A 20,670-nucleotide genomic window follows, 5' to 3' on the forward strand; every position below is an offset into this window, starting at 1 on the left:
ATAAAAGTGCATATACTAACCAGTTTTTTTCCATTCATTGCCTTTGTAAATATTGGATGCAGTATAAAATCAGCATCATACAGAGCCAATAAAGCCATGGCACAGTCAAAATCAATGACCTATTTAATTTTCCTATGCACAATATATTTAGGGTGAGATAGACAGACTTGGTAAGGCGATAATATATATTTCTACTCAAGACAAACTTAATAAAAGGAGAACGATGTTTAGGATTTGGCATGGAAGCAAGGGAAATGAAGTTGTAGCCTATACGTTGCTAGCATATGGTGGCAGGTTACCGAGTACTGTATGCGATTTCAGGAGATTGAACGTATTAAGACTGGCTTGTGCACCAAATGCAGTCTGACATTAGGGAGCATGAAAGCAAAAGCAAACAAATTGGGTTTTTCTACAAGTTTTTTGTGAAAGGTCATGTATGCTTTAAAACCACAACCTTTAGTATAGAAGTGTCATATAATTCATATATATTCATACATTCATAAAAATTAGTACATTTCATATTTGTTACAGTCCTACTTAGATAATGTGTCATAGTAGATGTGAAACTATAATGTTTCTCTTTAATTGGATTGTATGATGTAAATAATATGTGAAGATGTATTAATTAATACTTCCATAATGTATGTAATTATAGCATATCCTATGCTGTGCTGGAACTGCTCTTGTAGCTTTAATATGTGATGTAGCTCCACCTATAAAGCCTCAGATCATTAGAGCTGTCAGGAAGGCAGGGACAGCCATTCTCACCTCTGAATTATAAAATGACATTATTGGAATATCCAGCATTCATCCAAGACGAGAGAAACATTACAGGTTGGTGCAATCTCCCTTCCAGCAGTGACTGTCTGATATATTATTGCATACTGGTTACTAATTTCTCCTTTGCTATGCCTCATTTCATTGTGTGCTATGATTCTGCAATCAGATGTAGAATTTATTTGGATAATGTAAGAAATCATCGCCTGCATGCTGCTGTCTCTTATGTTGTATACACCGATGTTTCATGACATTTTGAAGTGAGAATGGTGTTAGAAAAAAAATCATTTTGATGATACGTGACTATTTACAAGGACTTTTCAGTCTTATGACTTCTTAGGACACGTTCAATATTTGCTCAATCTCCATATATAAATAACTATTGTGTACCACGGATCTCTCGCTCATGTGTTAGTATACGCTTTTTAAGTTACTAGACGTTGTTTTTGTAAAGCTATGCTTCTGTCTCATAATATAAAAACATTCATTAAAAATCAAGAATGCAACTTCTTCATGCCAGGTTATGCAAGTTGGAATGCAGCTCTATCAATCACACTGCCTCAACTACAATGCCACATTGTGTATGACAGTATTGGTCAAATCTACCTCTTACAGGGAACCTTTCATGTTGCCCAAAGCAAGAATCAGATCCTGGCTACATGATTGCAGTCAGGTATATTTTAATCTGAACTCTGCAGGATTTCAGAAAAAAACTCACGTGAAGATGCTACTTCCTGCACCACTCCAGGTGACTGACATATGTACGTAGGTAGAGACCGATCAATCAATGGAGTGGTGTGGGAAGAAGCCGGCCTTTGTTGGCACCAGGCTAGTCAGGGATCTCTATAATCTCCCTTGTTTTTTTCAGAAACGCCTGAGAGTTACAAACTAAGGCTGGGTTCACATAGCATTAGGGGGGTGCATTTAACTCATCTGTTACATAGCAGCATTAACGCACCCATAGACTTCTATAGACAAACGCATCGCTAACGCATGTCATACTCGGCATGTGATAGCGATGTGCTGTCATTCTGTGACAGACCCTCGGACGCGGTCTGCAGCGTCCGAGGGTCCATCACTGCTAGCGCACATGCTTCTCTGCGCTAGCGTGATCGCATAACGCGATCCAAAAAAGGCAGTTGCGCCAGCGCAGTCCGTTTAACGCATATGTTGAACAGACTGCCCTAACGTAATCTGAACCTGGCTTTAGTCCTTGTTCCGACGTCCTGACGAATCTGTCACCATGAAAATGCAGTCTATTTTGCAGACTTTATGTTATAGAGCAGGGAGAGCAAAGCAGAATGATAGGTAGTTTTGGGGGAATTGATTCAGTATAAGGCCGGAGTCACACTAGCGAAAAAATCGGACCGATTTTTTTTATCGTTGAGTGTGACACCGGCCTAACCTGTGATTTCATCATTTAATCCTCTGCTCTTTCTTGGCTTTTCAGTCCAGTCAGCGGTCCTATCAGTGACTGACAGTTTCCTTTGTATAAGTGTGTACAGAGGTAGCTGTTATTGATGAGTGAAAATGCTCAGACCAGGTGTTATCCAAGCATACTCGGGTGCTAACTGAGTGTCTTCGGCGCTCTCGAATAATATGTTCGAGTCCGGTTGCATGTCTCACCGCTGTTCGGCCGTCGCAACACATGGAGAGATTGCCTGTTTGTTAGACATGCAGGCACAAGGACTCGAACATATTATTTGAACATGCTGAAGTCACTCGATTAGCACCCGATCATGCTCACATAACGCCTTATCCCGGAACATTTGCTCATCACTAGTAGCTGTCAGTCTCCTCAGCTCCTCCTGATCTATAACGCGATATCAGCAGATTGGACGGCATTTTCATGGTAAAAATTCTCTTTAAGGCTAAGTTCCCACGATGAGTATTTGGTGAGCTCTTCATGTTGTAGATTTTCTGCTGCCCTTCTGCCACCACTTCTCTAAATTAGGTTACATGAATTTTTCATAGCATTTTTAAGTAATATTTTAAAATGTGGTTTTTTTTTCTTCTAAGGTTTTTGTTTTTTTTTTTATATGTCATATTTCAAACCTGGGGATTTTTCTAATTTCTCATTGAATTCTATGGGGAAAATCCACATATTTTTTTTACCATGAGAGAATCTCATATGCTGCAGATTTAAAAAATACACCAGGTCAGTTTATGCAGCTTAAAAAAACATAGTGGGCATGAGATTTCTTTAAATCTCCTTCACTTTTCAGGGCCTCTAAAATGCTGTGTTATTTTGCGTAGAATACATGTGCAGAGTCATCATCGTGGAAACTAAGCCTTAAAGCTTTTACAGACATGACGATAGTAAAAATGTGCACATGTTTAATTTTTTTTTATCTATATTATGTTGATCAGCAGTGTTTGGCATAAGACACTTAATTCATTACGTAAGACAAGGACAGCATCTCAGCATTCATTTACCAAACTATCCAGTTTATGATTAACCAGATTATATACATACAGGGTCGGTCTGTCTTGGCAAGGTACCGGGGATATCCTCGATGGGCCCTTGGCTGTGGGAAGGAGAGGAGGAGAAGAAAAAAGAAAAGTCTGCAGTTTTTAGGGGTACGGGCCCTTTAAAAGCGCAGACCACGTATGTGCAGGGGCACGTGCACACAACGTTGATTGCCTGAACCGCTGCGGCGCACGTCCCGATCGATACTGGAAAGTGCGCGCCCGTCGTCACTGGCGTATGACATCAGCGTCATTCGCCGCATGTGACGGGTGCACACATTTATCGCCGGCCTCTGCTATGTCGGCGGCCATTATACTATGAGCGCGCCGGACCTGCAGAGGAGGAGGACGCCGCCGGGAGCGCAGGCAGGTAAGAGCAAGGTTTTTTTTTTCCTTCTCTCTCTCTCTCTCTTACACTGGGTGAAGGGGGCCAGGATGGATACACTAAGGAGGGGAAGGGGCCAGAATGGATACACATGCAGGAGGAAGGGGGCCAGGATGGATACACATACAGGGAGAAGGGGGCCAGGATGCATACACATATGAGGGGGAAGGGGACCAGAATGCATACATATACAGGGGTAGGGGGCCAGGATGGATACACTAACGGGGGAAGGGAGCCAGGATGGATACACATATGGGGGGAGGGGGCCAGGATGCATACACATATGGGGGGAAGGAGGCCAGGATGGATAAATATACAGGGGGAAGGGGTCAAGGATGGATATATATACAGGGGGGAGGGGTCCAGATACACATACAGGGGGAAGGGGACCATGATGCATACACATGCAGGGGGAAGGGGGCCAGGATGAATACACATACGGGGAGAAAGGGGCCAGGATGGATACACATGGGCGAAGGGGGACAGGATAGATACATTGATGGGGGAAGGGGGTCAGGATGGATACACATACGGGGGAAGGGGGCCAGGATGGATACACATATGGGGGTGGCCAGGATGGATACACATACGGGGATGGCTAGGATGGATACACATATGGGGGTGGCCAGGAAGGATATACATATGGGGGAAGGAGGCCAACATATGAGGGGAAGGTGTCCAGGATGGATACACATACGGGAGGCAGGATGGATACACATACGGGGAGGCCAGGATGGTTACACATATGGGGATGGCCAAGATGGATACACATGCGGGGGTGGTCAGGATGGATACACATACTGGGGTGGCCAGGATGGATACACATAAGGGGGGCAAGGAGCAGGAGAAGAGGCCCAGATGGATACACATGGGGGGTCAGGGGCAGGACAAGAGACCTGGATGGATACACATGGGGAGCCAGGATGGATACACATGGGGGGCCAGGATCAATACATATGGGGGACAGGATAAGGGGCCAGATGGATACATATGGGGCCAGGATGGAGATATGGGGGTAGGACAAGGGGTTGTATGGATACATATGGGGGGCTGGATTGAGTTTCGGGGGCCAGGATGGATATATGGGAATATGGGGGGGCAGGACAAGGGAACAGGATGGATACATATGGGGGGCCAGGATGGATATATGGGGTGCCAGGATGGATATATGGGGGGCAGGACAATGGACCAGGATGGCTATATGGGGTGCTAAGATAAATATATGGAGGAGTCAGGATGCATATATATGGGGGGCCAGGATGGGTTTATGGATGGCAGGACAAGGGACTAGGATGCATATATATGGGGGGGCAGTATGCATATATATGGTGGGCCAGGATGGATATATGTGGGGCCAGGATGGATGTATGGGAGGGGGCAGGATGGATATATGGGGGGTAGGAAGGGTATATGGAGGGGGGCAGGATTGATATACAGAGGGTGCTAGAATGCATATATGCGGGCCAGGATGGATATATGGGGAGGGGCAGGACAAGGGACCAGGATGGATTTATGGGGAGCCAGGATGCATATATATGGGGGCCAAGATGGATTTATGGGGAGGAGGGCAGGATAAGGAACCAGGATGTGCATATATATGGGGGGCAGGATGGATATATGGGGAGGGGCCAGGATGGATATATATGGGGGGCAGGTTGCATATATGTGGGGCCAGGATGGATATATATGGGGTCCAGGTTGCATATATGTGGGGCCAGGATGGATATATGGGGGGCAGAACAAGAGACCAGGAAGCATATATATGGGGGGGCAGGATGAATATATATGGGGAGCCAGGACAAGGGACCAGGAGGTATATATGGGGGTCCAGGAGAGATATATTGTGGGGTAGGACAAGGGACATATATGGGCCAGTATGTATAGCTGGGGAAGTGGGATGGATATCTGGGGGCCAGGCTGGGGCATATTTTAAAATAAAGGGGGCCAGGCTGGGGCATATTATAAAATATAGGGGGCCAGGCTGGGCAAGATTAAGTAAAGGGGGCCAGGATGAGGGACTTACCGTATATACTCGAGTATAAGCCGACCCGAGTATAAGCCGACCCCCCCTAATTTTGCCACAAAAAACTGGGAAAACTTATTGACTCGAGTATAAGCCTAGCGTGGAAAATGCAGCAGCTACTGGTAAATTTTAAAAATAAAAATGGATACCAATAAAAGTAAAATTGAGACATCAGTAGGTTAAATGTTTTTGAATATTCATATAGAATCAGGAGCCCCACATAATGCTCCATACAGTTCATGATAGCCTCATAAAATGCTACATAGAATAATATGCCCCATATGCTGCTCCATAAAGGTTATGGCCCCATAAGATGTTCCATAGATTATGCTCCATATGCTGCCCCATAAAATGTTCCATAAAATAGGCCCCATAAGATGCTCCATAGAATAGGCCCCATATGCTGCCCCCATAAGATGCTCCACAGATTATGCCCCCATATGCTGCCCCATAAGATGCTCCATAGATTATGCCCCCATATGCTGCCCCAATAAGATGCTCCATAGATTATGCCCCCATATGCTGCCCCTATAAGATGCTCCATAGATTATGCCCCAATATGCTGCCCCCATAAGATGCTCCATAGATTATGCCTCCCATATGCTGCCCCCATAAGATCCTCCATAGATTATTCCCCCATATGCTGCCCCTATAAGATGCTCCATATATTATTCCTCTATATGCTGCCCCTATAAGATGCTCCATAGATTATTCCTCCATATGCTGCCCATATAAGATGCTCCATAGATTATACCACTATATGCTGCCCCCATAAGATGCTCCATAGATTATGTCCCTATATGCTGCTCCCATAAGATGCTCCATAGATTATGCCCCCATATGCTGCCCTATAAGATGCTCCATAGATTATGCCCCCATATGCTGCCCCATAAGATGCTCCATAGATTATGCCCCCATATGCTGCCCCATAAGATGCTCCATAGATTATGCCCCTATATGCTGCTCCCATAAGATGCTCCATAGATTATGCCCCCATATGCTGCCCTATAAGATGCTCCATAGATTATGCCCCCATATGCTGCCCCATAAGATGCTCCATAGATTATGCCCCCATATGCTGCCCCATAAGATGCTCCATAGATTATGCCCCCATATGCTGCCCCTATAAGATGCTCCATAGATTATGCCCCCATATGCTGCCCCTATAAGATGCTCCATAGATTATGTCCCTATATGCTGCTCCCGTAAGATGCTCCATAGATTATGCCCCCATATGCTGCCCTATAAGATGCTCCATAGATTATGCCCCCATATGCTGCCCCATAAGATGCTCCATAGATTATGCCCCCATATGCTGCCCCTATAAGATGCTCCATAGATTATGCCCCAATATGCTGCCCCCATAAGATGCTCCATAGATTATGCCTCCCATATGCTGCCCCCATAAGATCCTCCATAGATTATTCCCCCATATGCTGCCCCTATAAGATGCTCCATATATTATTCCTCTATATGCTGCCCCTATAAGATGCTCCATAGATTATTCCTCCATATGCTGCCCATATAAGATGCTCCATAGATTATACCCCTATATGCTGCCCCCATAAGATGCTCCATAGATTATGTCCCTATATGCTGCTCCCATAAGATGCTCCATAGATTATGCCCCTATATGCTGCCCTATAAGATGCTCCATAGATTATGCCCCCATATGCTGCCCCATAAGATGCTCCATAGATTATGCCCCCATATGCTGCCCCATAAGATGCTCCATAGATTATGCCCCCATATGCTGCCCCATAAGATGCTCCATAGATTATGCCCCCATATGCTGCCCCTATAAGATGCTCCATAGATTATGCCCCCATATGCTGCCCCATAAGATGCTCCATAGATTATGCCCCCATATGCTGCCCCTATAAGATGCTCCATAGATTATGCCCCAATATGCTGCCCCCATAAGATGCTCCATAGATTATGCCTCCCATATGCTGCCCCCATAAGATCCTCCATAGATTATACCCCTATATGCTGCCCCCATAAGATGCTCCATAGATTATGTCCCTATATGCTGCTCCCATAAGATGCTCCATAGATTATGCCCCTATATGCTGCTCCCATAAGATGCTCCTTAGATTATGCCCCCATATGCTGCCCTATAAGATGCTCCATAGATTATGCCCCCATATGCTGCCCCAATAAGATGCTCCATAGATTATGCCCCAATATGCTGCCCCATAAGATGCTCCATAGATTATGCCCCCATATGCTGCCCCATAAGATGCTCCATAGATTATGCCCCCATATGCTGCCCCATAAGATGCTCCATAGATTATGCCCCCATATGCTGCCCCTATAAGATGCTCCATAGATTATGCCCCCATATGCTGCCCCTATAAGATGCTCCATAGATTATGCCCCCATATGCTGCCCCATAAGATGCTCCATAGATTATGCCCCCATATGCTGCCCCTATAAGATGCTCCATAGATTATGCCCCCATATGCTGCCCCTATAAGATGCTCCATAGATTATGTCCCTATATGCTGCTCCCGTAAGATGCTCCATAGATTATGCCCCCATATGCTGCCCTATAAGATGCTCCATAGATTATGCCCCCATATGCTGCCCCATAAGATGCTCCATAGATTATGCCCCCATATGCTGCCCCTATAAGATGCTCCATAGATTATGCCCCAATATGCTGCCCCCATAAGATGCTCCATAGATTATGCCTCCCATATGCTGCCCCCATAAGATCCTCCATAGATTATTCCCCCATATGCTGCCCCTATAAGATGCTCCATATATTATTCCTCTATATGCTGCCCCCATAAGATGCTCCATAGATTATGTCCCTATATGCTGCTCCCATAAGATGCTCCATAGATTATGCCCCTATATGCTGCTCCCATAAGATGCTCCATAGATTATGCCCCCATATGTTGCCCTATAAGATGCTCAATAGATTATGCCCCTATATGCTGCCCTATAAGATGCTCCATAGATTATGCCCCCATATGCTGCCCCATAAGATGCTCCATAGATTATGCCCCCATATGCTGCCCCATAAGATGCTCCATAGATTATGCCCCCATATGCTGCCCCATAAGATGCTCCATAGATTATGCCCCCATATGCTGCCCCTATAAGATGCTCCATAGATTATGCCCCCATATGCTGCCCCTATAAGATGCTCCATAGATTATGTCCCTATATGCTGCTCCCATAAGATGCTCCATAGATTATGCCCCCATATGCTGCCCTATAAGATGCTCCATAGATTATGCCCCCATATGCTGCCCCATAAGATGCTCCATAGATTATGCCCCCATATGCTGCCCCTATAAGATGCTCCATAGATTATGCCCCAATATGCTGCCCCCATAAGATGCTCCATAGATTATGCCTCCCATATGCTGCCCCCATAAGATCCTCCATAGATTATACCCCTATATGCTGCCCCCATAAGATGCTCCATAGATTATGTCCCTATATGCTGCTCCCATAAGATGCTCCATAGATTATGCCCCTATATGCTGCTCCCATAAGATGCTCCATAGATTATGCCCCCATATGCTGCCCTATAAGATGCTCCATAGATTATGCCCCCATATGCTGCCCCAATAAGATGCTCCATAGATTATGCCCCAATATGCTGCCCCCATAAAATGCTCCATAGATTATGCCCCCATATGCTGCCCCTATAAGATGTTGCATAGATTATTCCCACATATGCTGCCCGCATAAGATGCTCCATAGATTATGCCCCCATATGCTGCCCCCATAAGATGCTCCATAGATTATTCCCCCATATGCTTCCCCCATAAGATGCTCCATAGGTTATGCCCCAATATGCTGCCCCCATAAGATGCTCCATAGATTATGCCCCCATATGCTGCCCCCATAAGATCTTCCATAGATTATTCCCTCATATGCTGCCCCTATAAGATGCTCCATAGATTATTCCCCCATATGCTGCCCCTATAAGGTGCGCCATAGATTATACCCCTATATGCTGCCCCCATAAGATGCTCCATAGATTATGCCCCTATATGCTGCCCCTATAAGATGCTCCATAGATTATACCCCTATATGCTGCCCCCATAAGATGCTCCATAGATTATGCCCCTATATGCTGCCCCTATAAGATGCTCCATAGATTATACCCCTATATGCTGCCCCATAAGGTGCTCCATAGATTATGCCCCCATGTGCTGCCGCTGCTGCATTTAAAAATAAAAAAAAGACATACTCACCTTTCTGTCACTGGGGCCAGGTGCCGGTGTCACTGCTGGCACCTGAGATATTCACCTGTCTCCCGGTCCATCGCTGCTTGCTGCTGTCTGGCACGTCATCTGTCAGTGATGTTCAGACTGCAGGGGGCACGACGCGCACTAACCACGTCACCTTGCCCTCTGCTGTCTGAACGTCACTGACAGATGACGTGCCAGACAGCAGCAAGCAGCGATGGACCAGGGGACAGGTGAGTATCGCTATACTTACTCGTCCTGGCACGGTCTCCGCAGCCCCCAGCTTCTCCGCAATCTTCCTGCTTTCAGCGGTCACGTGGTACCGCTCATTACACTCATGAATATGCGCATATTCATGAGTGTAATGAGTGGTACCATGTGACCGCTGAAGGAAGGGAGATCGCGGAGAAGCTGGGGGCTGCAGAGACCGTGCCAGGACGGGTAAGTATGACCTGATATCCCCACCCCCCCCTCCGACCCCCTGGTGTATATGACTCGAATATAAGCTGAGAGGGGGACTTTCAGCCCCAAAAAATAGGCTGAAAATCTCGGCTTATATTCGAGTATATACGGTAATTACTGTTCGAGGACCAGAATGAGGAACATGCTATATTAGTTTACGGTGACAAGTGGGGAACATAATTTCTTTAGAGTCTAAGGCTACTTTCACACATCAGTTTTTTGCCGTCAGGCATGATCCGGCTTTTTTTTAGAAAAAACGGATCCGGCATAAATTTTGGAGAACTGTAGAAACGGATCCGTTTTTTTGCTGGATCCGTCTCTGTTCCTGGAGGCTGGCCAATTGGATCTGAGCATGCGCAGACTTAAAAAAACTGCATCCGGTTGCTGGATCCGTCTTTTTCTGGATCCGGCGCATTCCGGCGCCCATAGACTTTCATTGTAGCAAAAAGCTGGAAGCGCCGGATCCGGCGCTTCCGGCTTTTTCGCCGGAGACAAAAAACGTTACAGTAGACGTTTTTTCAAGACGCCGGAATGAGACAAGTTGCCGTATCCGGCAAAAAACGGATGAAACGCAATGCCATCCGGCACGATCCGGCGCTAATGCAAGTCAATGGGGAAAAACCGGATCCGGCATTGCATTTTGCCGGATCCGTTTTTTCCAAAAAAAGCCGGATCGCGCCTGAAGGCAAAAAACTGATGTGTGAAAGAGGCCTAATTAGGGACATTATTACTATTGTAATATAATTTACATTTTACGAAACGGTTTTCCATGGAGGGAACAAAAGGGAGGTCCTGTTACTGTGCAGGGTAGTACTATGTCACGTTTCCTCTTCATCTGATGTAGTGTAGAAGTCAAGGAAAAAAGAGGAGAAAGTGCTCTGGAAGTGATCAGCTATTGATGACTTTGCGTTATTTTTTGCAGAGACAAGTCCTGGTTGAAAGAAGTGATGGCTGTTGTGAGTTCATTCTCTGGTTCTCCTTCCAGACTCCCTCTGGTGGTAACAGGAGGTAGTGAGGCTGATTTGATCGGTGGAGATCTGCCACCTGAGAATAAGGATGACGATTGGATCTCAGGAGTCTCAGATTGGATTTAAGACAGCCGACGCCCTATTCAGTTGCTGGTGATTCCTTCTGCTTGTCAGGTCTTGGTTCTCAGCTCTGTTCCAGTCAGCTCAAGCTAAATTTCTCTGTTAATGTTCACACTTGATTTTGTTGTTCTATTCAGTTTTTTGTGTGGTCAGCCAGCCCCATCTTGGGCTGTGCAGAATTTCCACTCTTATTTATCTGTGTTTGCCAATTTGCTTTTTGTCCCTTATTAGATTGGCCTCTTTTTGTTCTGTCTCAGAATATTTCAGAGTGATGATATAGTGGGAGCAGTCTAGTGACTTCAGGGTTAATTTTGTTATCAGAAGTGTTGGACATTATTTTGTAGGGTTTTGGGCAGATTGCAGACAGTGTCTGTCCTTTCCTCTCCTTTCTAGTTAGTTTGGGCCCCATCGTTTGCTCAGCCTATTTTCCTACCTGTGTTTGTGTTTTCATCTTGTTTCACCGTCAATACATGTGTGGGGGCTGTCTATTCCTTTGGGGTCTGCTCTGGGGCAGTTAGTTTTCCCTTTTCTTGCTTTAGGCTTATTTAGTTCTCCGGCTGTGACGAGGCGTCTAGGTTAATCGTAGGCACGCTCCACGGTTCCTGCTAGTTGTGTGGTAGGATCAGGGATCTTCAATCTGCATAGTTACCAACTTCTCTGGTTTTTCTGGGCTTAGCATGTTTAGGTTTTTTCCTCCTCGGTGACCCATTCATAACAGATGGCAGTCTGTGCTGGTTGAAGTATAAAAGCGAAGATGAAGGACTTCAACTACAGATGTCACTGGTGAGTCATTGCATTACATGTACATGCACACTATATACTGTGTACAGAGCTCCCATGTATAATGTCACTGGTGATCAATGTATTACCTGTACACTGACACTATATACAGAGCTCCTGTGTATATCACTGGTAATCACTGTTTTATCTGTACACTGACACTATATACAGAGCTCCTGTGTATAATGTCACTAGTGATCACTGTATTATCTGTACACTGACACTATATACAAAGCTCCTGTGTATAATGTCACTGGTGATCACTGTATTACCTGTACACTGATACTATATACAGAGCTCCTGCGTATAATGTCACTGATGGTAATAACAATGTTGTTAGCATTGTGATTTGTATTCATAATCAGTATTGTAGTACTTGCTCACTATGTGGTGGTAATTTGTGGTCTGGTCACGGTGTGGCAGTATTTCTCCTTGTATGTGGTATTATTTGGTCCCTATATGCTGGTAATATGTCATATTATTTGGTCACTATGTAATGGTACTATGTGGTCTGGTCATAGTGTGGCAGTATTTGTCCCTTGTATGTAGTATTATTTGGTCATTATGTGGTCTGATCATGCTGTTTTAGTATTTCTTCCTGTATGTGGTGGTATTGGTCTTGGTATAGGGGATTGTGTTGTGTATGGTGGTCATTTGTTCTCTCTGATATTAATTAGGAGAAGATTCTTTATTTCCATTAGGGATTAAATACTTTGTACACAGTGGCAGAGATGCACTTACAGGGGTTTCCTGTGGAAAAAAGTAATCACCTCTCCACTGGATAAGTAATAACGTATTGATTGATGAGGGTCTGATTGCTTCACCCATCCAGCAAAATGTGCAACTTTTCATGCCATTTAGACTGGAGTGGCATATCCGATTTGACCACTTATCTATTCATTCCCTTAGTGACTGCACTTGTCTTTTTCTAGAAGCCCCAAAGAGAATGAATGAAGCTGCGGTCAAACATCCCACCTGCCACTCCATTTTAAAATGGTGATAAGTGGCCTATCAAGGATAAATCTTCCTCATTCCTCCTATTGGTACAGTTTCTAATGGTCGGAACAAAGTGATCGCCTATCCTGTGGAACCTTTTCATCAGTGATAACTTGTTATAACTAAAGAACCCCATTAATGTAAACTACTGTAATTATACATCCCAGTTATTGGGGCGCACAGTAGTTGTGCAGGTGCCGCCTGTGTTTTACAGCCGATGCACCACTATAATGGGTATAACGACTGACAGATATTTGCATATAGCTGTAGGGTGGGCCCCTAGAGTCCATTCCCCTGGTGGGACCAAGACACCCCAGTCCGACCCTGTATAGATATATTTGTCAATGAGGGTAATGTAATATTTGCATGTAAAAGAGAAACTGGGTAAGAGCTGAAAACGTAAATTAATGCAAAATGTAAATGCATATAAACACATGACCTTTACACAGAGAAAACCAAAAACAAATATCCTGAAATAAAAAAGTTAAAAATAAATTGCAAAAATTGCAAGAAGATAGTAATATTAATAAGGGTATTTAGTAAACATAATTATGATCAAAATAATGTACAAGCCATCCCGCCACGTCACGGCAACCCTTGTGGGACAGTCCTAACTCTTGTATTTAAAACCTTTCCACTTGTCAAGTGACGTAAATGTGAACAAGGACCGAGGGACTGAACCACTAGTAAAAGTATAGGCCAGACAGGATGGATTTCCCAACTCATAAACAAGGCGTCTTTAAGTGTGTGACAGCTGCCAAACATAAAAACCCATTATAAAAAACAGCTATCACCCCCTTAGTTAGGGAAAAATAATAAAATAAGAAAAAATTATTTATTTCCTTTTTCCCATTAGGGTTAGGGTTAGAGCTAAAGTTAGGGTTAGGGTTGGGATTAGGGTTAGGGTTTGGATTAGGGTTAGGGTTGGAATTATTGTTAGAGTTGGAATTAGGGGTAGGAGTGTGTTAGTGTTAGGTTTGTGGTTAGGGTTAGGGTTGGGGGTGTGTTGGGGTTAGGGTTAGAGCTGGATTTGGGGGGTGTCCACTGTTTAGCCATATCAGGGTGTCTCCAAACACGACATGGCGTCTGATCTCAATTTCAGCCAATTTTGCATTGAAAAGTCAAACCGTTCTCCTTCCCTTCCAAGCTCTGCCATGCGTCCAAACAGTGGTTCCTCCAACACATAGAGGGTATCAGCATACTCAGGACAAATTGCACAACAACTTTTGGGGTCCAATTTCCCCTGTTATCCTTGTGAAAATAAAAATTTGGGGGCAAAAATATCTTTTTTGTGGATAAAATATGATTTTTTATTTTCACGGCTCTATGTTATAAACTTCTGCGAAGCACTTGGGGGTTCAAAGTGCTCACCGCATATCTAGATAAGCTCATTGGGGGGTCTAATTTTCAAAAGGGGCTTTGCAAACGCGACATGGAGTCTGCTCTCGATTCCACCCAATTTTACGTTCAAAACCTCCAACAGTGCTCCTTCTCTTCTGAGCCCTGCCGTGCACCGAAAGAGTGGTCTTCCTCCAGACATGGGGTATCGGTGTACTCGGAAGAAATTTCATAACAAATATTGTGGTTCATTTTCTCCTGATACTCTTGACAAAATAAAAAAAATTGTATCCGAAGTAACATTTTTGAGAAAAAAATTTAATGTTCATTTTTTCCTTCCATATTGCTTCAATTCTTGTGAAGCACCTGAAAGGTTAATAAAATTTTTGAATGTGGTTTTGAGCACCTTGAGGGGTGCAGTTTTTAGAATGGTGTCACTTTTGTTTTTTTTTGTCATATTGACTTCTCAAAGTGAATTCAAATGTGAGGTGGTCACTAAAAATATAGTTTTGTAAATTTTGTTGAAAAAATGAGAAATTGCTGGTCAAATTTTAGCCCTTATAACTTCCTAACAAAAAAAATATTGTTTCCAAAACTGTGCTGATGTAAAGTAGTCATATGGGAAATGTTATTTATTAAGTATTTTGTGTGACATATCTCTCTGATTTAGCGGCATAAAGGTTAAAAGTTTGAAAATTGCAAAATATTATAAATTTTCACCATATTTCCATTTTTTTCATAAATAAACACAAGTTATATCGAAGAAATTTTGCCACTATCATGAAGTACAATATGTCACGAAAAAACGATCTAAGAATCAGTGGGATCCGTTGAAGCGTTCCAGAATTATAACAACATAAGGTGACAGTGGTCAGATTTCAAAATTAAGGCATGATCATTAACCTAGAAAGTGGCTTGGTCGTTAAGGGGTTAAGCTGTAAACTGTTGAAGTATAAGAGGCTTAAGGGGGTTTTACACATAGCGATATCGCTATGTGTGATACTTACCTCCGACCGGCTCCTCCGCTGTCCATCGCTGATCGCGCGAGATCGGCCGGCTCCATTTCTCGTCGGGCGCTTCCTGCTGGGCTTCCTGTGGCGCCGACGAGCGACGTGTGGAAGCGGGTGGGAGGACGTCAGGATCGCCGCGTCTGAAAGGTAAGTATCGTCCGATGTATCACTGCTGCATCGCTGTGACATCTGCCTGTGTGGAAGCTCATTAGCAGCGATCATGACCATGTTATATCATGGTCGGGATCGCTGGTGCATCGCTAAATGTAAAAGGGCCTTAAAAGAAGTGCCTCCTTCACTTCTCAGTGAGCACATACCAGTGTTGCCAATTTCATCTTGAAGACATGTCTTAAAAATATGTCTATGACACCAAACCCCATTCTTGCTCTGTCTACTGCCAATATCAGGTGCACCACTATATTTGGGAAGTGGTGCTAATTACAGGGGGGAAATTCTGACCAGCACCTCAGGGCACCATGGTCTGTGAGTGGAGCTGAGTGGTGCGCAAACATTGTACGTCTTCCTTCTGGTCAGCATGATCACCTCCCAGTTATTTGAATAATGTTTAATATATGCAAATAAGGGTTTGCTGACCAGCCTGTGAAAAGGAACGGTTGGCAAACAATTTCGGTGTCCAATCTGACCAATTTCACCTGTTCACTTAAAGCCCTGCCAATTAGGTTTTCATACTAACTCTTGTGGGCTATATCTGTTTCCTGATCCTGATATCTGACACATCTAGATTTCACACCCCATCTGTCACCCCTTGCTAACTGGACTTATTTCACCCTTTACTTGACTGGTGATTCTTCCCCCGATTCAATCCTCTTAGTTTTGAGTCTGGCTATCCTCATGACTAAGTCCCTAGCTATCCTTCTTACTAAGTCCCTATCAGCTAATTTTGTTGCTGACCTATTTTCTATGATTCTAATATGACTATAAAACTATTCTAATACCAACTTGCTCCAACAGCCAGCAGCTACTCCTCGACACAATCCAGTGGCCTACATGGAGGATATCTCCCTGTACAGGGGTGAAAGAGTGGAAACCAAAGTGTTTCCTTGGACCTGTTTAAACAATCCATAGAGTTATGAGATTTCCATGTACTGCCAATAAAAGTATTAGAAAGTGAACTGTATTCAAAATGTAATTTTATTTAAAGGGAATCTGTCACCTTTTTTTTTTTACTATCAGCTGCCGGCATTGACATCAGGGGCTTATCTACAGCATTCTGTAATGCTGTAGATAAGCCCCCGATGTAACCTGAAAGATAAGAAAAACACATTTGATTATACTCACCAGAGGGGGCGATCCTGTCCGATGGGTGTCGCGGTCCGATCCGGCACCTGCCATCTTCATACGATGCCGTCCTCTTCTTCCCTTCCTGTAGTGGCTCCGACACACTGCTCTGCCCTATTGAGGGCAGAGCAGAGTCCTGAAGTGCGCAGGCGTCAGGAGAGGTCTGGCGCCTGCGCACTGCAGTATTCTGCTCTGCCCTCAACAGTGTAAAAACAGATATATAAGACCAGTGTCATGGATAGCCAGATACAAAAAGAGAACCCAGAGCGACACAATCAATAATTGCAAAAGGTAGATAAATGCAGACAGGGTATGTCACAAAAATAATATTACCAAAAGGCATATAAGTGCTATAAAGACTCTCTAGTATTCATTGAAATAGGTTTGCAGGAGATACAACACTCCACAAGTAATGAGATGAATAGAGAAGAGAAATAATCTAATCAAATATTGCACAATTGCCCGGTTAGAATATCATAAAGGGTTATAACATACCCATCATGTTAACGGGAGAAGGTGCCGCTCAGGGAAACCCCAATGCGCATTTCGCGGTAAAACCGCTTCCTCAGGCGGTTTGTTATGGGTAACATGATGGGTATGTTAGAACCCTTTATGATATTCTTACCGGGCAATTGTGCAATATTTGACTAGATTATTTCTCTTCTCTATTCATCTCATTACTTGTGGAGTGTTGTATCTCCTGCAAACCTATTTCAATGAATACTAGAGAGTCTTTATAGCACTTATATGCCTTTTGGTAATATTATTTTTGTGACATACCCTGTCTGCATTTATCTACCTTTTGCAATTATTGATTGTGTCGCTCTGGGTTCTCTTTTTGTATCCGGCTAACCATGACACTGGTCTTATATATCTGTTTGTACACCTGTGTATCTTGTTCTGCTCCTTTGTGTGTCTTTGCACATAATAAATCATTTTGCATGTAGTTGGACTCCATTCCTCCTTCTCTTAAAGTTCTTTCTGAGTCGTTCCTACTCCTTATATTGGGCATTTATGTGCACATGCACAGCATGACTTTTATATGCATTATGAGGGTTTTTGTTGTTTTTGCTCAGCATTACAGAATGCTGTAGATATGTCAATGATGTCAATGCCGGCAGCTGATAGGCAAAAAAAAAGGGTGACAGATTCCCTTTAAGTACTGCTTCCCATGAATTATTTAAACCTCACTATACAACAGACAATGTAGGTTAGATTAAAAAAGTCTTGCTATAGAATATAGGTTGCACATATTGTAATTTAAGAAAGATAAAAGGAATCTAAAATAGTAAAGAGAAATTATGAATGTATTCTGCTTTTATTTGAGAATTACTAATAAAGAATATATTTTTTCCTTAACAGGTTAAAAAGAAGATTTTTTTGCTACCACGCCTTAAAACATGAATAATACAACTTCAAATACAATCAACCAAAATAGGACAGAAGTTGGCTATACTAATGTTCAGTTCACCTTAACATTTTCCATTTGCATACTTCTCTGTCTCATTGGCTTGATAGGAAATATTACTGTATTTTGGTATCTTTGCTTCAAGATAAAGAAGAACAAGTTTACTATTTACATCATCAATCTATCGATGGCTGACTTCCTATTTTTGATATTTAGTTCATTAATACAAATGATATACATTAATACACTAGTGAGTCTGAATCCAAATTTTCAAGGGAAAAAACCGCTTTTAACATTTTTGGAAATCTTCTATGATACTGCACAATATTCAGGAATGCTTATCCTCACAGCTGTCAGTTTAGAAAGGTGCCTCTCCGTTGTATTTCCCTTCTGGTACCAATGTCATCGTCCTGAGAAGTTGTCCACTATCATCTGTGGCTCAGCTTGGCTGCTTGGATGTGCAGAGTCTCTCACAGAGAACTTGGTATGCACAAACGGCGCTTTTTCCATCCATACTACGGAGTGTACAGCGGTTCAGATCATGACTTTTGGTTTATCTATTGTTATCTGCTTACCAATTATGGTTGTTTCAAGTATTATCTTGCTCATTACAGTAAGGAGGACTTTTAACCATCAGTATCCAACGAAGTTCTACATCATCATTATCGTTGCAGTTGTTATATTTATCTCATCTGTCATCCCATTCAATTTTGCATGGTTTTTAATGTATTTCAGATTGCTACCATCAAATACAGTTCAATTTTCTCTACACATTGCTAGTTCCTATAGTACCGCGCTTAATTGTACACTTGACCCATATATCTATTTTCTTATTGGGAAAAAGTGGAAGCAGAAGAAAAATCAATCCATTCAAGATGCCCTCGAAAGAGCCTTCAGAATAGAAAATGGTGAAAGTAACGACTCAAAAAGTAACCAGACAGCTAACACTTCTAGCCAAATTCACCTTCCAAGTGCTTTCTAAATTAGTTTGCATAGAAAATAAATATTAACCAGCTGTACACAAATGTCACTTTTTTATGTGATGTTTTCAATCGTATTGCGAGAATAAACGTATCCCAAAATATGTCAGTATCTGTTAGAAAATGGGTCCAGCAGAGATGTCATGCCTCCATTATAAATAGAAACAATGATGCTAATGTGAGCACATTACGTGCAACGTGTTTTTTTATATTTTAAGGTAAAATTGTGAAAATTACTAAAACTTTGCTATTAATGTGCTTTTATCACTTTTAAAATGCAGATAAGCAATAAAAACTTTTATATTATATTTGTCACATAATTACCACAATGAACATTTATGTACTCTACCTTTTCATTGTCTAGATAGTACACTATGGCACTTGTGGTGCTCCTAATGTTAGAGCTTTGTGTTTCTGCTTAGGCAGAGGTGTGTACTAGTGTCTCATGAACTACGCAATGTTCGGGGTCTGTTTAGTGCTTGGTTAAGGTCTCCTGACCCATGCCCCTTTTGTGCAGGAAATTACAGCCCATGCCGAATATGAAAAAATGTCCTGAAAGTTTATTTACTCCTAATTATTCCTTTAGTTGTGAATTACTAAAAGTAATCTGCAGGTCAGAAAGGAAAATAATATTTTTTTCAGACTAAATTTATTCAGTTCCTTGACATTTTTTTTAAAATGTGACAATTTTAGAGAGCCTGTCAGGAACATAACTAGAAAATGCTTGAATACAAACTTTCCTTCCAAGAACAGAGATAAAATTCCAGAAAAATAGTGTCACCTTTTGTGGGGCACACCACACAGTAATAGTGCCCCCTCTGTGTCCCACAAACAGTAATAGTACCAACACACTGACTATGCCCCTTTGATGACCTGTTACAGTAATAATGTCCACCTAATGCCCCATTACAGTTTAATGCCTTCCTGTGCTCCCATTCAGTATGATGGCCTCTTTGAACACTCTACAAAGTGTAATGCCTTCTTAGTACCCCCACACAGACAGATTTCATCAACCAAGGTATAATTTTAATCAATATAACAGTGCCAACCTGACAATGCCTGTGGTATACATACCAAAATTCTGCTGAAATGTTCACTTTAACTCAGAGAGTTATATCACACAAAATAGTTAATAAATAACATTTCCCACATGTCTACTTTACATCAGTACAATTTTGGAAACATATTTTTTTATTAGTAAGTTATAAGGGTTAAAATTGATGCGCAATTTCTTATTTTTACAGCAAAATTTACAAAACCATTTTTTTAGGGACCACATCACATTTGAAGTGACTTTGAGGGGCCTATATGATGGAAAATGACCAAAAGTGAATCCAAGAAAGGAGCACCATTTGACTTTTTGACTGTCAAATTGGCTGGAATAATTAATGGATGGCATGTTGCGTTTGGAGAGCTTCTGATGTGCCTAAACCGTAGAAAT

At 42.8% G+C, this 20,670-nt stretch overlaps 1 protein-coding gene across 1 annotated transcript; it reads left to right on the top strand.

Moving 5' to 3' along the window:
• Positions 1 to 723: 723 nt before the first annotated feature.
• Positions 724 to 19,535, top strand: LOC141081000 (mas-related G-protein coupled receptor member H-like). Its single transcript, XM_073566080.1, has 2 exons — positions 724 to 834; positions 18,204 to 19,535. The coding sequence occupies exon 2, from the start codon at positions 18,242 to 18,244 to the stop codon at positions 19,229 to 19,231; it is 990 nt and encodes a 329-aa protein (XP_073422181.1). The 5' UTR covers positions 724 to 834; positions 18,204 to 18,241; the 3' UTR covers positions 19,232 to 19,535.
• Positions 19,536 to 20,670: the final 1,135 nt, after the last annotated feature.

This window comes from Dendrobates tinctorius, unplaced genomic scaffold (assembly GCF_039654945.1).
Source record: "Dendrobates tinctorius isolate UK_male_01 unplaced genomic scaffold, ASM3965494v1 ptg000004l, whole genome shotgun sequence".
In the NCBI taxonomy this organism is placed as follows: Eukaryota; Metazoa; Chordata; class Amphibia; order Anura; family Dendrobatidae; genus Dendrobates; species Dendrobates tinctorius.

Excerpts from the sequence above, each read along its gene's own strand:
- LOC141081000 (XM_073566080.1), top strand. The coding sequence starts at position 18,242 with ATGAATAATACAACTTCAAATACAATCAACCAAAATAGGACAGAAGTT.